We start from the raw sequence: 15789 nt of genomic DNA on the forward strand, positions 1-15789 counted from the left end.
CAGAACTCCCCACTGAAATCAATGAGGAGTTGCGCTTAAAAATCAATCGCCTATTTTAAAAAGTCTGTTTATAGTAGGACATTTTCTAATTTTTTGGTTTTTGATTTAATCCTACTTGATCTGACATGTTACAATCGGATGATGAATGTTCCATATGTGTACAGAAATGTGAACATAATGTTAGTATTGGATTTGAAAAAGAAAAAAAGAGATTAAAAACAAAAATGATGGCTTGGTATAATCCAAGATTATTATCCCTTCAGGTCTGGATATGGGAGCAGCTGACGCTATTGGCTCAGGAAGCTAGTTCTTTCTGATACAATAAGCAAAATATTCATGTCTGGAAACAAACCAATTAAAGTTGTGGTTTTGTTGCTTAGAATAAACACCAGTCAGTCTCAAATTTACAAGGGAACAGTAGTATTTAATAACTGCAAAAGAAGAAAAAAATATAGTGTTAATGACGTTTCTCAGCAGATGAAACAGACATTTGCTTGTCCAGTGTATCCAGCCAGGTACAATTGTGAAGGCGTCTAGTATTTCACATTTTCTGGGGTAATACATAGCATAGAAATGGGAGAAATCCAGTAAATGACACCAAAAGACTGTACTGTACTGTAGAAAATAAGTGAACTTCACATACTTTTGGGGAGCAATTTTCGGCTATTCAGAATGTAGAGGTTTCAGCTCACGTTGGAAATGTGTTACATAGTAGTCATGGCCGTCCTCAGTGTGAAAATATCTTAATCAAATCCAAAGTCAAACTGCCACATTAGGATGAAGTAATTTTGAAAAATCTTATCAGACAAACTGGACAATATACATATACTAAGCCAGATCTGTAAGAAAGCACTAATTGCCATATAAAAATAGTCTGCAAGGAAGATCCTTCTACAGCTAGAGATTACCTGTGCAGCATGTAGAAATGGAGAATCAACAATATCATAACTGAAGAATATTGGCTTCAGAAAACATATTTGGAATACCATTTAAGTGAGGGAAATAGGTATCTAGTAGACGAGATGCCAAAAAGAAAGAAATATCTATTAAAGATCCAATCCATTTACACAGTAACTATACTGATTTTAGACTTCAATTGCTAAATATTAATATTCTTAAAAGGATTTTGCCATGATGCACAGTATTTAGAGTACTAACTCTCTTATGAAAGGAACCTTCATTTCACACAGAAAATGTAGAAATGATCATCTGAGACTTTTGAAATCAATGTAACATTATGCATGATCAGATATTTCAGGGCCAGTTCCTCCCATATGTAATGCACTCATTGTGAAAGGTTAAACATGGCATGCAAGTGTTATATGCCAAAATGAGGGGAAATGTGTGGGTAATTTCCCTTCCCACTAACGCTCAGAAGAGCCCCGTTTGTGGTTTTACAATTCTAGGGAGGCACACTGGAGGCTGAAACCAAAGCCACTCTCCACAAAATCATCTCTCTCTGATAGTCTGGCATACATCATAGAATGTTCTATGATGCCAACTTTTTGCTTAGTGGAGATCTAGAAAGGGGGAAGAGGGGTTCATTTAAGCAATAATGAGCAATCTACCAACTGGTATTTACCAGTGAGCAATTTATGGGGGTGTAGTAAACTCTGGGATACATACAACTTTAGCTGGTCTACATCTTATTTTTCTGTTATTATAGGTCTCAAACTGCAGGTGGAATTGGTATCATTGCGGTTAAAGCACTAAACTTGAGCTCAAGAGACCTATGTTCCATTCTCAGTCCCACCACTGACTTCCTGCATGACCTTGGGCAAGTTACTGTGCTGGAGTTTCCCATCTGTAAAAGGGGGATGATAATACTACTTTACTGCTTCACAGGGGTGTTGAAAGAGAAATGAATTAATGTTTGTGAGGGGCTCAAATACCAGGGTGAGGAGAGTCACAGAAAAGTCTTAGCATATAAACCAAGTGCTGTAGTTGCCATAGGAAGGTGTGGGACTAAAAGGGTGGTTGGGGAATTGAACTTTGACAGGATTTCTGCCTTAAGGAATGGTCTATAATAGGAGAACGTATGAAAGCTGTCGTATGTCTGTTCATTTTCAAAAATTCTGTTGGCATTTTAAAAGTTCAGAAGTCCTTGTTCTGCTCTTCCAAGCTGCTGTGCGAATACTGTCAACTCTGCCCCCAAGCTCTTATCTGCTGTCCAGTACTGATTTGATTTGTAATGACAACAGTGGTACTCGCAGTGTAAGACCCACTCATTTATTGATTTTTTCCCACCAAATAATTACAAAGAAATCAAAATTCCATCCCTTCCTCTGCATTTATTTGGTTTTGGTCTCATATTTTTTTCAGGGCCTGGGTATTTTGGTTATTGTATATATTAAATATTTTAGGATTTTAAAGTGTAAATTATTGTCCTTGTCTACACAAAAGTTCAACCACTTTACCTATACTAGTATATGTAAAGTGGTACAACCTACCCTAGTAGGGCTGCAGTTCTACCAGTACAAAAGTACTTATACCGGGTTCAGCTTGTTCCTATACAAGGGGAAAAGCCATACTGGTACAAGGCACCTATATACCAATGCAGCTATGTACACACTAGAGACTGAACTGTTATAATTATTTTGATTTTAAAAATTACACCCCTAACTGAAATAGTTATAATGGTACAAAAACTGTGTGTAGATCAGGCCTTAGTCCTTCATTCCTCCCATCAAGACAAATTTTAAAATTCTTAAAAGTCAGAGAAACTTTCCTGAGCTAACACAAACTGATTTAAACTCTAACCAGAACTGAATTCTAATCCAGATTAATCTATCTTCTGGAGCCTAGCTTTATAAGTTCTTTGGCTCCATCTAACTTTGGCCTGGACAACCAGCTCCCTTGTACCGTTCCATGTCTTTTTGTAATCATTGTAACTCCCCTGCTATATTCCTAGTGACAGATGGTGCTCTGTGAGGATAAAAAAGCAATGGCATGCAAAGCCCCCTGCTTCTCCTGATCCAAAATGATTTCCACCAGCAAGTACTGATAGCTTCTTCTAGGTTCAAAAAACCCCAAACAAACAAAAAAAACCCTCACAACAGGGACATAAAGACAATTCCACTTCTGAGGTAAGAGTGCGTGTTGTTTTGTAGTATAAGGAAGGATGAAACCACATCTCCAGTGTACCCTCTCCAGATGCATTCTCCTTCTGTCTTTACCTGGGGGTTTGATGCTACTGATTTTAACATGAGTGGGATACCTTACCATGTTACTCCTTTAATAGCTTTCCCTATGGGGATCACTCACCTGCAGCATTGGATTGTTTCATCACATATTAAACCACACATGTGGTCTTGACAGCTGTTTGCTGTTATCTTGCCATTGGGCTGCTCCATCCCTGACAATATTCAGCATTGGAGATCATCAAAAATTCAGAAATTTTTCATAATTAATTGTTAAACACTTTCACTGAAATGTCATATTTTTGAAAGATTTCATCCACTGTATAACCTGGATGCAAAACAGCAATTTTTTTTCTTTTTGTAAAAAATTTTTAAAATGTTGGCAAAAATTCAAAAATTTTCGAGTTCCATTAACTTCCTTTGTTCACCTCAGCCTAGCCCATCTACCAGAACTATCGCTATATTCTCCAAGAATGTGGCTCTCGACTGAGTGTTCCCTTCTCTGTGAGCTATCTCATGATTGTATTCAGTGTTGTTGTAGCTGTCAGGCCCAGGATATTAGAGACAAGGCGGGTGAGGTAACATCTTTTATTGGACCAGCTTCTGCTGGGGAGAGAGACAAGCTTTCGAGCTACACAGAGCTCTTCCTCGTGTTTTGGAAGTTCTTGAAGCACCACAAGGTTGAACAGATAGTTTAGCATGTGTGCTAACTTCTTATGCTAAACTATCTGTTCGGCCTTGTATTTAGCTGTGACACATTGAGTACATTTCCCAGACATGAAGAAGAGCTCTGTGTAGCTCAAAAGCTTGTCTCTCTCACCAACAAAAGTTGGTCCAATGAAAGATATTACCTTACCCGCCTTGTCTCTCTATCTCATGAATAATTTTCACCTTCTCTTCTGAATATTATATGGTTTAAATGTGGAACTGGGAATCTGGAAACCTGGCACAAAGGGTGAATCTGCTGTTGCTCTTGTCCTCCTGCTCCGGAAGGATGCAGGTTACCATGAGAAGAGAGGGTCCATGGCATTCGGCTAGAAGTTGTTGAGGATGGGATCACAGAGGCAGACCATCTGGAGGGTACCCTGGGAAGAGTGGGGTGGTTGCAGACAGCTGGCAAAGTGCTCTTTGGGATCCAACAGCTGCTAGAAGGAGAAGTGTATGCAGTACTTGCCTGAGGCATGATGAGACATCTGACAAGCAACTAGGGACTGTTTCAAGACAAAGTTTGGGAATCACAACCCTGCAGAGATCCCATAAAGAGACTACAATTACCATGGCTTAAAACTGCAGACTGACATCTCTGGATGTGAATGAGGCTTGGGGACAGAATAACTGCCAGATCAAGTTGGAAAGAAGAATTTGGAATGAGGATACAGGACCACCTTATCTTTATAAAACACAATGTAGGGAGGACTGGCCACCAGACCTGTCTTACTGCCTCCAGAGGCTGATGTGATGAGGAGAAATGCTGTCTTCACACACAGCTCTTCTTCAGGTCTGAGAAAGGTGGGAACAGATTGTTTATCTTAAGTAAGGGCCTATTCATGGTAGACTGAGGCCTTAATACCGCCGCAGTCATAGGACAAAAAGGGGGTTAGGGGGTCATAGGCTGTTGTAATAAGCCATAAATCCAATGTGTGGATTTAAGAGCTGTGTGGCTCCAAAGCTTGTGTCTCTCCCCAGCAGAAGTTGTTCCCATCAAACCTCACCTACCTCCTTTCTCTCATCTCCTGGGACCCAGGTGGCTAAAATTACCCGGCAGGTGCACTTAGCCTAGATGGGAAATGCTGATCCCCAGCTCTGGCTGCTGCGCTTCCAGCCAGGGCCAGGGCCAGGGCCAGGACCCCCGGGGCTAGCTGAGCTCAGCACAGGCCGCACCGAGGTACCGTGCCGGCCTGGCCCCCGGCGTGCCCCCACGCTCTTAGCGACACACACGCAGCGGCGCCTTCGTTCCCTTCAGCCCCCGCCGGCACCGAGTTGCGGCGACGGCCGGTTTCCCAGCTCGGCCCTCCCGCGCTCAAGGGGGCGCTGCTCCCCCCGCTGGCGGGCCCCGCTGGCTGCTGCGCGGGCCGCCGCTCGTTGTCCGGGCGGCCGCGGAGTTCCCGTTCCCCTCAGGCCCGGGGCAGCGGAGCGCGCGCGCGCGCTCGCTCGAGGAGCCGGCGGGGCGGGGTCGCGCAGGAGCCGCCTGCGGTCATGGAGCCGGGCTCCGGGCTGCAGCGCAGGGGCGGCGGCGCGGGGCGGGAGTTCGCGGCGGGGGGCTCCCCGGCGCTCTCGGGGCCGCAGTCCCGCCGCAGGAAGCAGCCGCCGCGCCCGGCCGACTTCAAGCTGCAGGTCATCATCATCGGCTCGCGGGGCGTGGGCAAGACCAGCCTGATGGAGCGCTTCACCGACGACACCTTCTGCGAGGCCTGCAAGTCAACCGTGGGTAAGGGCCCCGGGCGGGCGGGCGCCGGGCTCTCCCTCAGGCCCGCCTCCGCCTCTGCCCCCCGGGAGAGCGGCCTGGGCGGGCCCACGGGCCCGGCTCTTGTCGCCCGCGCTGCAGCGAGCGCCGCGCCTCCTGCGTTGCCCCCGCGCCAGCTGGGACCGGGCTCCGCCCGCCCGGCCGCCCCTCGGGCCGGTGCCCTGGGGCTGCAGCGCCCCCCGCCAGCAGCCTGTCGTGCCCCCTCGCTGCTGCTGCTCTGTCCACAGCCCCCCTCAGGCCCTCTCCGCGGCCCTGCCGCAGCCCTCCTCAGCCGCACGCACGTCCCCGCCGCCGGTCGCTCTGCCGACCTTCAGAGCAAGGGAGGGGAACCACACAGACACTACTTCCCTCCTCCTGCTCCAAGCCTCACGCCTCTGAACTCCTCCAACTCGGGCGCCTCACCTTCGGCCCCAGCAGCCCCTGGAAACGTAACGTGAGCGCTGAAAACAGGAGAAAGGCCAGTCACACGTTAGAAAACTCCCAGAGAGCCTCTTCCCGGGGAGTGTGTGGCGGGGGGGGGTGTTGAGAGAAATGTAGAGCCCTGGCTCCTCAGGATAAGGCTGGCACATATTGCGATCGGTTACAGACCATTCAATTTTATTCTTAAAAGACGCGCTCAAGCCGTTAATGGTGCTCTTATAATAGGAGGTGGATGTCAGGGCCTCCCATGTTGCATGTAAAAAACGCAAGTATTTTAAATGTCAACAATTAAAAAGGTACCTCAATACACAGCAAACTGAATGTGGATGAAAATATTGGGTCAGGGGTTATGTATGTAATTCACTGTCTTGGACAGCAGATAGCAGAGCAAACAATTTGTTTTATAGCAAATCTTTCTTTGCTATTAGTTTAGTCATCAGTATGCACCCCTTCAGGTGGAGTATTTTTTTGGTACAGGAGGGTGAAGGATGAAGGGGAGGAAGAATCAATCCTAGAGCAACCTGAAAACAAATTTTAGTCTGCCTTGTTATTACAGGCTTATTTTTGGAGCTGAATTTTTGGTGTTGTGACAAGGTGGTTGTTATGCTAAGGCTATCCTTCTGTAAAATGTGTGCTTAATTGCAGCTTGGAGCCTGAAGAGTTCTAAACATCTGATGGAAAGTAATAGTGCTGCTTTTTAGAAATAAAGAGGTATCTTCCTCTGACAAATTAATTCTAAAATGGTTGCTGTTACAGTTTGTGTGTATTTTGACAGTTTTAATGTTTATTTTGACAACTCTTTTATTCCTTGCTGGTTTCTTTGAAAAGCTAAACGTGGTAGTGCTTATTGTTTTCTGTTAACAGCTGTTAATATATATGAAAATACATTGTTCTGAAGTTAGGAGCACAGGTTTTGCTTTTTGTTACAAAACCTGAAATGTGCAATATAAAAGTGCCAGAGAGGTATCACCATCTAAAGAGATGTTAATATAGATTTGATTTTGGTGGTGTTATGAAGAAACACTGTTAGTTTCCATAACCCATGACAAGCTTATTTAAGGTTAAGGAAGTGGGACTATGATTGGAATTTATCCTCTGTAAGGCTATGCCTACATTACCACTTTCAGCGCTAAAACTTTAGTTGTTCAGGGGTGTGAAAAAACACCCCCTTGAGCGACAAAAGTTTTAGCACTGAAAAGTGCCAGTATAGATAGCGCTGTATTGCCAGGAGCTATCACTGCTGGTTCGGGGTGATTTTTTTTTTAATCACCAGGAGAGCTCTCCCTGGCGATAAAGCATGTCTAGACTGTCCATGTCACAGCGCTGTGACATGGGTAGTGTAGACATACCCTTAGTCTCCTCCATGATGAACAAGGTGTATGCAAGAAAATTTGTTGTTGACCTGTGTTAAGCACTCTTTCTGGGTGGGATTAGCAGTAAAACCCTGTTGATCTTCCATGATGATTAAGGGCATGCAAAAAGTACTGGAGGGAGTTGTGCTTTGGAAACTGGTCAGTTTTTATCTGAGTAATGAGCAAATCTGATTTGCTAGATAAACCAGTGATTCAAGCACAAAAGCTTCCTAATTTTAACAAAACAGGAAATAAATGATGGTGTGGTTACAAAAGATTTGATCTAAAAAGTATAGCAACATCAAATGGGCATAGGAAATCTACTTGCACCAAACTACATGTAGAAATACTTGAAAATAAAAGCATTATTTTAAGTCTTCATGATTAAAGTTTTAAAGTTGAGAGCTGTTGAGAACTCTGAAGTTAGTAGAACATGAAGAGCTTTTCCTAGCCCCAAATTAACATACTAGAGTTGCCCCTTAATTCTTCGTACCATCTAGCACGGAGTCTTCGACTTGGAAAGAAAATACAAGGTAGAATAAACTCTACTTTTATACTGAGGGTGTAAATCCAAAGTAACCCCATACTGAAGTTAAACTTAGATCAGAACTTGGTCTTCAGTTGTAATCATAAAGCACCTTCCTATTTTTCCCTGTTATCACCTGTCCAGGGAGAATGATTTTCTGGCGTTACAAACAAAGAGTGTGGTTGAAGCGGAAGTGAAAATCTTGTGACTGATCCAGCAGGACGTGCTTCCCTGTTTTTGGGGCGGGGGCAGAAGTTCGGTAAATTGAATGTGCTTTGAGCTCAAATTTGGGAGGAGAAAGCTAGATGTAACTGAAGGAACAGATATACATGGGGAAAGGGATTTAGTGATATCATTGTAAATCTGTATTTAAAATAGTTTGAACACTAGAATAAAAATTCTCTCCTTTTTTACTTGATATTGAAGGTCTCAGCCCAGCTATACACTAATTTTTATATTTAGCTGTACCAGTGTAAGCCAAACAGACCAAAGTTCAAAATGTTTTCTTTAGCTGCTTAATAATCTCTTAAGTGAAACTTGTAGGCTGTTCAGGGCACCAGGCTGACACACAGAATTTCAAATGTGATTGATAAAATGCTTGGGTGTCTCAGGTCTGTAGGAGCCAATGGCTGCTCTCTGCCCCTACTGAGTGATGTTATGGGCACACTGGGCTAGTGCATTTGGAGGGGAGGAAGTGATTCATTTGAAAAGATAAGGCATTTTAGTGCTTGTTTACATATCCCACAATGCAAAATTAGTTGACTAAGTTATAAATTTCTGTTGTATAAATAATACAAAAAATCTCACCTCAAAAGCACACTACTTCTGTGAAGACTTTCAAAAATGACCTGTCAGATTTCAACAGCACATCCTCACAGCAGCATATGGTGTACTATATATCTATAGTGCTTTGCTGTTTTAAATAATAAACTCCTTGGATAGAGCATTGTTTCCTTAATTTTATATTTATATAACAGGAGCTTACTGGATCTCAAATATTTACTAATTTTGGATACTGTTGCCAAACGAGTAACAAAACGTTGCTGTGTAGAATTTTGTAATGCCAGACCTGAAGATAGTGGCTTTTAGTTGGTCTGTAATCTTACTATTAGACCACAGCTTCTATTTGTACTTTTAGGTATTTTGACAAAGATGCTACAGTATTTTGTTTAGAAAAGTCATTCTCTTCATGTATGCACAAACTGATGGTATAGTTCTTGCTATCCTTTTAGGGATAGCATTGCCTCTTTCCACTGACACCAGAGATTACTGTAACTGAAAGAAAATAGAGAATAAAAGTATTGATCTTTCATAATCGCACATTTGACAGTATTGTAAAAAGAAAAGGAGTACTTGTGGCACCTTAGAAACTAACCAATTTATTTGAGCATAAGCTTATGCTCAAATAAATTGGTTAGTCTCTAAGGTGCCACAAGTACTCCTTTTCTTTTTGCAAAGACAGACTAACACGGCTGTTACTCTGAAACTTGACAGTATTGTGTAATTCAGTTTTCATTGTTTCCCTGTGTAGTCAGTGACTTGTTTAGGAGTTCCTCACACTACAAGAGAGTTTGGTGTGTGGGGGGGTTTATAGGAAAATTTGATCGGAAAACAACAAATTGTCAGGATTCAGGGGGTCTTTTAGGTCTTCTGCATGAAAATACATTTAAGTTTTGTGTAGGTGGTTTTTAACTTAAAATCGAGTCAATTTTTTTAAAACATTTGTTCCTTTTACTTATTAGTAATACTTGGTATTATCCTGAGCTGAAATCTTTAGTCACTGGATAATTATGATAAAATATATAGATACCAAAAATGGTTTAAATATTAACATTTTTAAGATTGCTATATTTCCCCCCAGCAGTTTGAGGCAGCACATGATGAAAGACCTGTATTTAAATCTCACTCCTGCCGTTTGGAGTTTTATAGAGGTGACATGCTTTCAGAGGTCTTCTGCCTGTCTAGCTCATGGGTTGGATTTTTTTGTGTGTGTCTTGGGGGGGATGCAGACGTCTAGATCACTTGCTCTCAAATGGAAATTTGGTGAGTGGATTGAATACAGTTTTGTGTGACTTGTTGCTATATGACAGGCAGAAGTGCAAAGGGCTCTCCAATAACTGATGTAATTGTAGCTGTGAGCTAAGAAAGAAGACAGTAATTCTGTGAGTTCAGAGAAGACTTGCAGTAGATGAAGAGTACCTTTTTAATGAAAAATCAGCTCAGTTTACATATGAATACATTTACTCAATTAAGCTTGATTCTAGAAATGATTTATATTTCCATAATGTGTTTGATTTGACTACTTATCATATTAATCTGGGTGTGTAATAAACAAGTGGTGCACCTGGTAGTATGACCAAATCATGGTTAAAGAAGCCACTTGCATTTGCATGCAGTCAGTTTTATGCCAGAAGAAACCGTGTTCTCAACTTTTCTTCTGGTAAAATCCAAAAGTCCAGCAGGAGATTGTTCACAAACAGAGCTGGTGGCATGCTTACTGCAAAAAGTTTAATCAATACTAGCTGTTGTACACTTTGTGATGCAAGTAATCTACAGAGAGATGTTGTCATGGTATTTAGGAATGAGTAATGCAAGGGTTAAATGTGGGTCCCCCCCTAAATAAGTACACAAAATAATTGGTTCTCTTTAAAAACCTTTGTGTTGGTTATATTGGCACCATGGGTCAGTCAGAACAACTAGTAGCCCACAATTGGTACATAAATGAGAGCATGTAAGTAAACCAGCAAACCAAGTTTAGTTCTTATTGTAATGACAGTAGTATAGGGGCTCTAGGTTAGCAAGGAGTGTGGAATGCAGCTGTCAGACTCAGTCCAGGCTGTGAACAGCTGAGATAATGTCAGAAGCAACAAAACACGCAGATGATACTCAATTATGGGTTTGTATTTTTATCTCCGGAAGCTGAGAATTATATATGGTGAAATTTTTTTTTTAACCCATGACTGAAATGTAATAATCTCTGAGGTGAAACCTGGCTGCTGCTTAACATGGCAGCAATTCACAATTTAGGACAAGAAGTTAATAAGTATATGATAACCAGCTGAAAGGAAAAATGTACGTACTCCCGTCTGAATTTGGCCAGAGTGTTGGGGCAAGTCTCCTCCACCATATTCTTGCACAAAGTACCTTGAGATCATTTGTGACAAGTATATCCAGTTTAAAAAAAAGTGTATTTTAAATGTTAGATTTCAGATTTAAAGTATTGAGTTTATGGCATGAATAGTTTCTACTTTTTTAAAAGCTGGGCAATGCAGTTGGCTTAAGTGTCTTGAGTTTTCTGTTTGGTCTACATATTGGGAACCCAGTAATTTATCACAGATGCAACTTCCTCCATCACAAGTCTTGGAAATACAAATATTCATTCAAATTAACCCATAAATCTAGTTAATACAGGAAGTCTGCTGCTCATCTATTCCCGTTGCCAAAATGTTGGTACACTTCTTAGCCTGAAGCACTGTAAATCTACTTCTGCCCACTGTTCTGCCATTGCAAGTTAAAAATGTATTTGAAGATTTACTTTATAAAAAGCTGTTTAATGATTAAAACATTTTGGAAATCAATTACAACTTTCTGGTGCCAAAACTGATGCAGGTATAGTTAATGCATTAGTTTTCATCCATGAATCATTCTTGATCTTTAACCTGTTTGGTGCTCTTTGAAAGGGGTGGCTTCACTTTGAATTTATTTTAAAAACAACTAATTAAAAGAATCTTGATAGAGCAAATTTTTTTTTAAAATGGGCATACCATTTTACATTCCATTTTACATTTCGTTTTAAAAGGTTTCCGTATAAGTTTTTCTTCTCCTTTGATTACATGAGTCATTTTAGTAAAGAAGAAAGTAAGGGCCTGATTCAGTGCTCCTTTAAGTCAATAGGAGTCTTTCTATTGACCTCGCTGCACATTGGATCAAAGCTTTAGTATGGTTAGTTTATAGGCTTTAAAATTAATCTGTTCAAATAATTTTGAATTCACCTGCTCGGTTTGTCTGTTTTGTTGCTGCTTTCCTCTCCTGCTCCTCAAAGTCACTTGTGTGCTGAAATGACTCGGACTGCCTCTTTCCTTTAAAAATTGTTTTCAGTAAACCTTAAATAGTAAACGTTTAACCAGAGGAGCTCCCCTTTGTCCTTTTAAAAAACTAAACAAATTGTTATACTTTAACTGGGGGGAACTACCCCAACTATATTTTTTCCAACTATGTTTTTCAGTTTGTGCCTTGCTTGAGAATCTCCTTGCCCCAAGCCAGAATAGCACATTTTAATCTGCCTGGGGCCAGCCTTTGGCGCTAATCAATCTGTGTTATATGCAACAGTATCAAATGATTTTTCAATAACAAGATGCATCATACTAACCATGCTCACTGATTTACCCTCATTTTGGCTGTCACTAATGCACTCAATGATTTTCTGCAAATTTCACACGCACGCTGTTACTTTTTTTGACCTATACAGTCACTTTTTAAAAGGACACTGTCAGTTTGTTTAGTTCCACACATAACATGCCCATTAGAAGTTGTACATTGAGGTATCCTAAAACCTGATCAGTTCTTCTTAGAAATGTGATCATTGCAAAAGGTTTTATGGTAACGAAAATACAGTATGTTTTTAAAAAATGCACATGTTGATCAGTTATAGGAATCGCTTTAATACAGAGTTCACATGTTTATTCTATCAGTAATAAATAGTACATTCTCTGTTAGGTTTTGAAGGTTTTACAGCATGGCTTAATGCATAATCTTGTATTTGTATATCAAATATTTTAATAAGGGATTGCTCGAGCTTTTAATCATATTTTGACAACACATTCTATTTGCAGGAAAAATCACTTGCTTAATAGACTTTTCCAGGACAGCACATGTTACGCAAGTTTCCAGAAAGAAATACATTGAATCAATACAATGTGAGAACACTCAATAATTAATAAATATAAATCAGAGGCTCAATTCCGCACTCCTTACTCATGCAAATCGTCCTTTTGAAGATCCTAAGAGTCTTGAATGTGTAGGCAATACAGATTTGGACCCCAGTGGGAGGCTTTAAGATGGCAAAAGTGGTGCTGGTGTTTGTGAAATAAGGGCATCCAAAACGCACAGCCCTCGATTCCAACTTGCACACAAGGAAAAGACATTTCGGGATTTTTCCTTTCAGTTTTCAGAATGAGTAGCATGGTTTTATTTTAAACATATTCATTGCTTGTGGCACACTGAAGACTTGGTGTGGGAGGAGGGATTTTTTTTAAAAGGGAAGGGAATTATAAAAGCCTGTTGGCTCTTCCCAAAACATCATAAGCTAGCACAAAGTTCATGCCTTATTTCAAAGTAAGAGTAAGCAGGTGCACCTGCCATCTCCTAACATAGTTTGCATACATTTGACCACTGGTTTATGATGACTAGCATATTAAGCTTTTAAAATACAGATTGGGTAGAGTTAGGATCCTGTCTCCATATCTGGGCACCTTCTTAGTATATGTGTAACATGCCTTCGGTGTCATGTGACCAGGATTCATCACTGAATTTGGTCTGCTAGTTGGATCATTAGCTTTGCCAGGCCAGGTACTGACGGGGAGTGCAACGTGAACACTGATCCATGCCCCTTTTTGGGCACCTAAATAAGCATAAGTGGCCTCATTTTCAGTAGTGCTGACACCAAACAGCTCCCTCAATGGAATTTAGATGAGTATAGATAGTGGCATAGAGAGCTTACATGAACTCCTTTTTTAAAAAAAATCTCATTTAGATTTAATACACTTTTTAACATTGAGAATTATCAAGTGTTCTGTTTTATCCGATTATATCCTGTGCAGTTCAGTTTTTGCAGTGTGTTTGCATAATTAAGCACCTGAATGCTGAGGTGGCAGATTAAATTGCAGTTTTTATTGATGTCTTTTGACGCAGGTCATGTTCTGATCTGTTGCTGCTATTTCCTCAGATGGCTGCATTTGTCTCCTGTCTCTACTCCTTCTTCAATAATATTTTTGATACTTAGGCTACAATTAAAAAAAAGGTTGGGTATACCATGCACCTTTGCATGTGCCAGTTATTTTATTTTATTTAAGGTTTGAAGAATTTTCTACCAAACGCAAAATATGTGGTTAATTCTGCTCTCCTGAGATTGTGTGATGGGGACATTAGAAGGAGCCTGTAGAAATCAGAAGTTAATATTCTGTTTGATTTCCTATTTCAGTGATTAAAATTTAATTAGCAAAGACGTTGTGACTGATCTTTGAGGAGACTAGGAATGATTTATGTTGTATGCTATCCTTGTTCCCTTATTGTCAACATGAGGTACACATACCCTGACAAAAGATATTTTTAAACAACATTCTTGTAACAGTACTATTAATGTGGAAAGCAACCAATAAATCACAGATATGGATAGTTCCCCCCCCCCTTTTTTTTAAGTTTGCTCATTCCGAAATTTTGTCTTTGTTAGTTAAATTAAAACTTGCTGTAGTCAGTGATTTGAGTTATGCAAAATTTGGTCAACATAAAGGATTCCTGAGGTTTTAATAAAATTAAATGTAGTTTAAGATAGTGTTCAAATTAAGTGGAAAGCACTGGAGTTGGTTAGAAATGCCAGAAGTTCTGTGGGAGACAGCTAGATGTACTGCTAGCAATACTGATTTTGCATTTCTGTGCTGTATTAAAAACAAAAAATCAAGCCAACCAAAACAAGACATTTCACTGCACATGCTTCTCCCTCTAGGGAAGGAGAATGTGAGAATAGACACATAGATGTGTAGTCACTTTGCTTAATGCACTGCAGGATTGTGCTCATATACAACAGTAATGAGCATGATATAAAAACCTATTTAGACTACAGCAGAAATTGTAAATTAAGCTGTTTCCAAATAGTTTTCTAAGGCCAAAATTATCTCGTCCTAATTTACATTGGCATACAGCCACCACAGTTATTAAAACACGTGTGTGTGTGTGCGCGCGCGCGCGTGTGCATACTTGACCTCTTGTGTCGGAGGTGTACATCCTCACCAGGAGCACTTGTATCAATTGTATTGTCAGCGTGGGGCATTGTGAGATGGCTTCTGAAAGCCAGTAACAGTCGACAAAAGCAATGCAGTGTCTGCTCTGACACTCTGTCAACCTAATTACATCAACTTTGAATCCGTTCTGCACGGGCAGGTGGTGTTACTAAATTGGCGTACAGAGGCACTTATGTCAGTGGGAGTCAAATTTAAGTCAAGACACTTCTACAGCTCGGTTGATGAAAGGCAGCTTATGTCGACCTAACTGTGTAGTTTGAGTGGTAGCTGTATTAGTCTATATCAGCAAAAAGAAGGAGGAGTACTTGTGGCACCTTAGATCTTAACAAATTTATTTGGGCATAAGCTTTCATGGGCTAAACCGCACTTCATCAGATGTATGGAGTGGAAAATACAGTAGTAAGAGGATATTCTCACACACACACACACCGTGAAAAGATGGGGGTTGCCTTTACCAACTCTACTGAGACAAATCAATTAAAGTGGGCTATATTATTTTTTATTACAAATATTTGCACTGTTAAAATGTTAAACAAAAGAACTAGTATTTTTCAGTTCACCTCATCCAAGTACTGTAGTGCAATCTCTTGGTCGTGAAAGTGCAACTTACAAATGTAGATTTTTTTAATTTTATTTTGTTTTGGTAACATAACTGCACTCAAAAACAAAACAGTGTAAAACTTCAGAACCTACAAGTCCACTCAGTCCTTCTTCTTGTTCAGCCAATCACTCAGACAAACAAGTTTGTTTACATTTGCAGGAGATAATGCGGCCCGCTTCTTGTTTACAATATCACCTGAAAGTGAGAACAGGCGTTCTCATGGCACTGTCATAGCTGGCGTCACAAGATATTTATGTGCCAGATGCGCTA

The 15789-nt window shown here is 40.7% G+C and overlaps 1 protein-coding gene across 1 annotated transcript in view; it reads left to right on the forward strand.

Moving 5' to 3' along the window:
* Positions 1 to 5282: 5282 nt before the first annotated feature.
* Positions 5283 to 15789, forward strand: part of RAB12 (RAB12, member RAS oncogene family) — a 32730-nt gene continuing 22223 nt past the window's right edge. The window contains exon 1 of the mRNA XM_048840289.2: positions 5283 to 5568. Within this exon, the coding sequence (XP_048696246.1) occupies positions 5337 to 5568 (232 nt within the window). The 5' untranslated portion in view covers positions 5283 to 5336. The remainder of the gene's footprint in view (positions 5569 to 15789) is intronic.

Source organism: Caretta caretta, chromosome 2 (genome assembly GCF_965140235.1).
Source record: "Caretta caretta isolate rCarCar2 chromosome 2, rCarCar1.hap1, whole genome shotgun sequence".
NCBI classification, from domain to species: Eukaryota; Metazoa; Chordata; order Testudines; family Cheloniidae; genus Caretta; species Caretta caretta.